Source organism: Hyperoodon ampullatus (assembly GCF_949752795.1).
Source record: "Hyperoodon ampullatus genome assembly, chromosome: 7".
NCBI classification, from domain to species: Eukaryota; Metazoa; Chordata; class Mammalia; order Artiodactyla; family Ziphiidae; genus Hyperoodon; species Hyperoodon ampullatus.
This window is the reverse complement of record NC_136920.1, coordinates 72616230-72618452: the sequence shown is the minus strand read 5'-3', so window position 1 is coordinate 72618452 and position 2223 is coordinate 72616230. Positions and strand designations below refer to the sequence as shown.

At 65.6% G+C, this 2223-nt stretch overlaps 1 protein-coding gene across 1 annotated transcript; it reads right to left on the bottom strand.

Moving 5' to 3' along the window:
* Window positions 1–233: 233 nt before the first annotated feature.
* On the bottom strand, window positions 234–1934 carry MYOD1 (myogenic differentiation 1; the record flags this gene model as incomplete). Its single annotated transcript, XM_079707685.1, has 3 exons — window positions 234–484; window positions 754–832; window positions 1305–1934. 3 exons carry the CDS (start codon window positions 1932–1934, stop codon window positions 234–236), a joined length of 960 nt encoding a protein of 319 aa, XP_079563811.1.
* Between the last annotated feature and the right edge of the window lie 289 nt (window positions 1935–2223).

Genomic DNA, 2223 nt, shown 5'->3' with positions numbered 1-2223 from the left:
AGCGGGTCTCAGGGAAGGGTGCTGCGTGGCAAAAAAGGACCATGTCCTTGCCCTGGGGTGCGGAAACACATATCAGTTCCCCCGCCTCTCATACCTCGGGAGGGGTCGCTTCTAAAGCGCTGTTGGGAGGGGAATTGGCATTTAAGCTCAATCCTTTGGGCGCGAGGGACCCTAAGGGCACCATCCCTCGGGCCCGAGGGCAGCGGCACCCCCCGAAGTGGCCGCCCAACCCCTCAGAGCACCTGGTAGATCGGGTTGGGGTTCGCGCCCGCTGGGCACTGGGGGGCGGTGTCGGGGGAAGGGGTGGGGCTGCCGCGCTCGACCTCGCTCCCGGCGGCCGCCTCTTGCGGGCCTGGAGACGACGCCGGCGGCGCGTCGGCCAGCAGAAGAGCGGGCGCGGCGGGGCTCTCGGTGGAGATGCGCTCCACGATGCTGGACAGGCAGTCGAGGCTCGACACCGCAGCACTCTTTCCGGGCCGGGGTTCTGCGCGGGGAGGGGTAGATTAGTATGCAGAGGTGGAGCCGCAGACAAGTCTCCCACCTCTGGGCTCAGTGCTTTGGGGGCAGACAGGAAACTGAGGACGGGCCAGATTCGGGAGGATCCCGCGAAATTTCAGGGTGAAAAAGGAGGGAAGTACATGCTTAGTATTTCATTCCCTGTACCATCTCCCAGGATGGAGGCGAGGAGGTCCTAGGTAAAGAGAAGCCAGGGCAGCTCAAAAGGGAATGTGGGAAGGAGGCGCGAATACGCACCGTTGGGCGCCTCGCTGTAGTAGGTGCCTTCGTAGCAGTTCCGCCGCCGGGCACCTCTCGGGGGGCCGCTGTAGTCCATCTGCAAACGGCAAGGGCTACCGAGTCAGGCCCGGGAACCGCGCGGGGCCGGAGCATCACTCCCTGCAGCCGCCCCCTCTCCAACTCCCTAAGTCTCAGCCACGAGAGTTCCGGGCCCGGATCTGGCCGGGCTGGGGAGTAAGTGTGGGCAGGAGCTGTCTGCAGCATGCCGGGCCAAATAGAGGGCAGACAGTCACCTAGGAGCACAAATCTGCATGGGATAAGCGGAGAAAACGACACAATCTTCGTGTCGGCCCAGCAGTGTTCTAATAGCGCCCCCAATCAGGTGGATCGCATCCGTCCCGTGCACCCCCCCAAAGCACTTGGCCACCCCAGTGACAGCTGCCTGGGGCACCGGGGGTCCACTCCCCGCCCAACCCTCACACCAGAGGGTCCGCTACCCGCCCTCGGAAACACATTCCTGATATACCAAGAGCTGCTCTCACTTCTCTAGCCCAGCGTCCTGGCCTTACCATGCCGTCGGAGCAATTGGAGCGCGGACTGGACGCGTCCGAGTCGCCGCTGTAGTGCTCGCCGCCGCGGCCTGGGGGCAAAGGGCCAGGCGCGTAAAAGGCAGCGGCAGCACCAGGGGGCGCGGCGTCCTGGTCGCGAAGCAGCGCCTGCAGACCTTCGATATAGCGGATGGCGTTGCGCAGGATCTCCACCTTGGGCAGCCGCTGGTTTGGGTTGCTAGACGTGCAGCGCTTGAGCGTCTCGAAGGCCTCGTTGACTTTGCTCAGGCGGCGCCGCTCGCGCATGGTAGCGGCCTTGCGGCGGTCCGCGTTAGTGGTCTTGCGTTTGCACGCCTTGCAGGCCCACAGTAGACAGCGGCCCGCCTGGTGGTGCCCGCTGGGCGCGCGCACATGCTCATCCTCGCGCGCGCCCGGCACCGGGTGCGCGGCCGCAGGGAAGTGCGAGTGTTCCTCGGGCTTCAGGAGCGCGCCCACGTGCACGAGGCGCGGATCCAGGTCCTCGAAGAAGCGCAGGTCCGGGGAGTCGAAACACGGGTCATCATAGAAGTCGTCCGCTGTTGCAAAGTTGCAGAGAGAGCCGTCGGGGCCCGTCAAGTCTACGTCGCGGATCGGCGGCGAAAGCAGCTCCATATCCCGGCGGGGGGCGGCGCAGTCCTGGCTTTGCCCAATCCCGGCGGCAGGGGTTGCCAGAAACTTTCCGCGGCTCCGGAGCACCGGCAGTGCGATAGCAAAGTACTGAGGGTCTGAGTGTACACCCAGCTGTCCCCCACCCTGCCCTGTCCTGTCCCGCCTGACCGACGGACGGCGAGGAGAGCAGCGGCAGCGCCCTGGGACTTCCCCACCCCTACCTTCAAGCCAGGCTCCCGGGGCTATTTATCCCGTAGTAGCCTAAGGGCCCCCGAGCCCCAGCCGGCGGCTA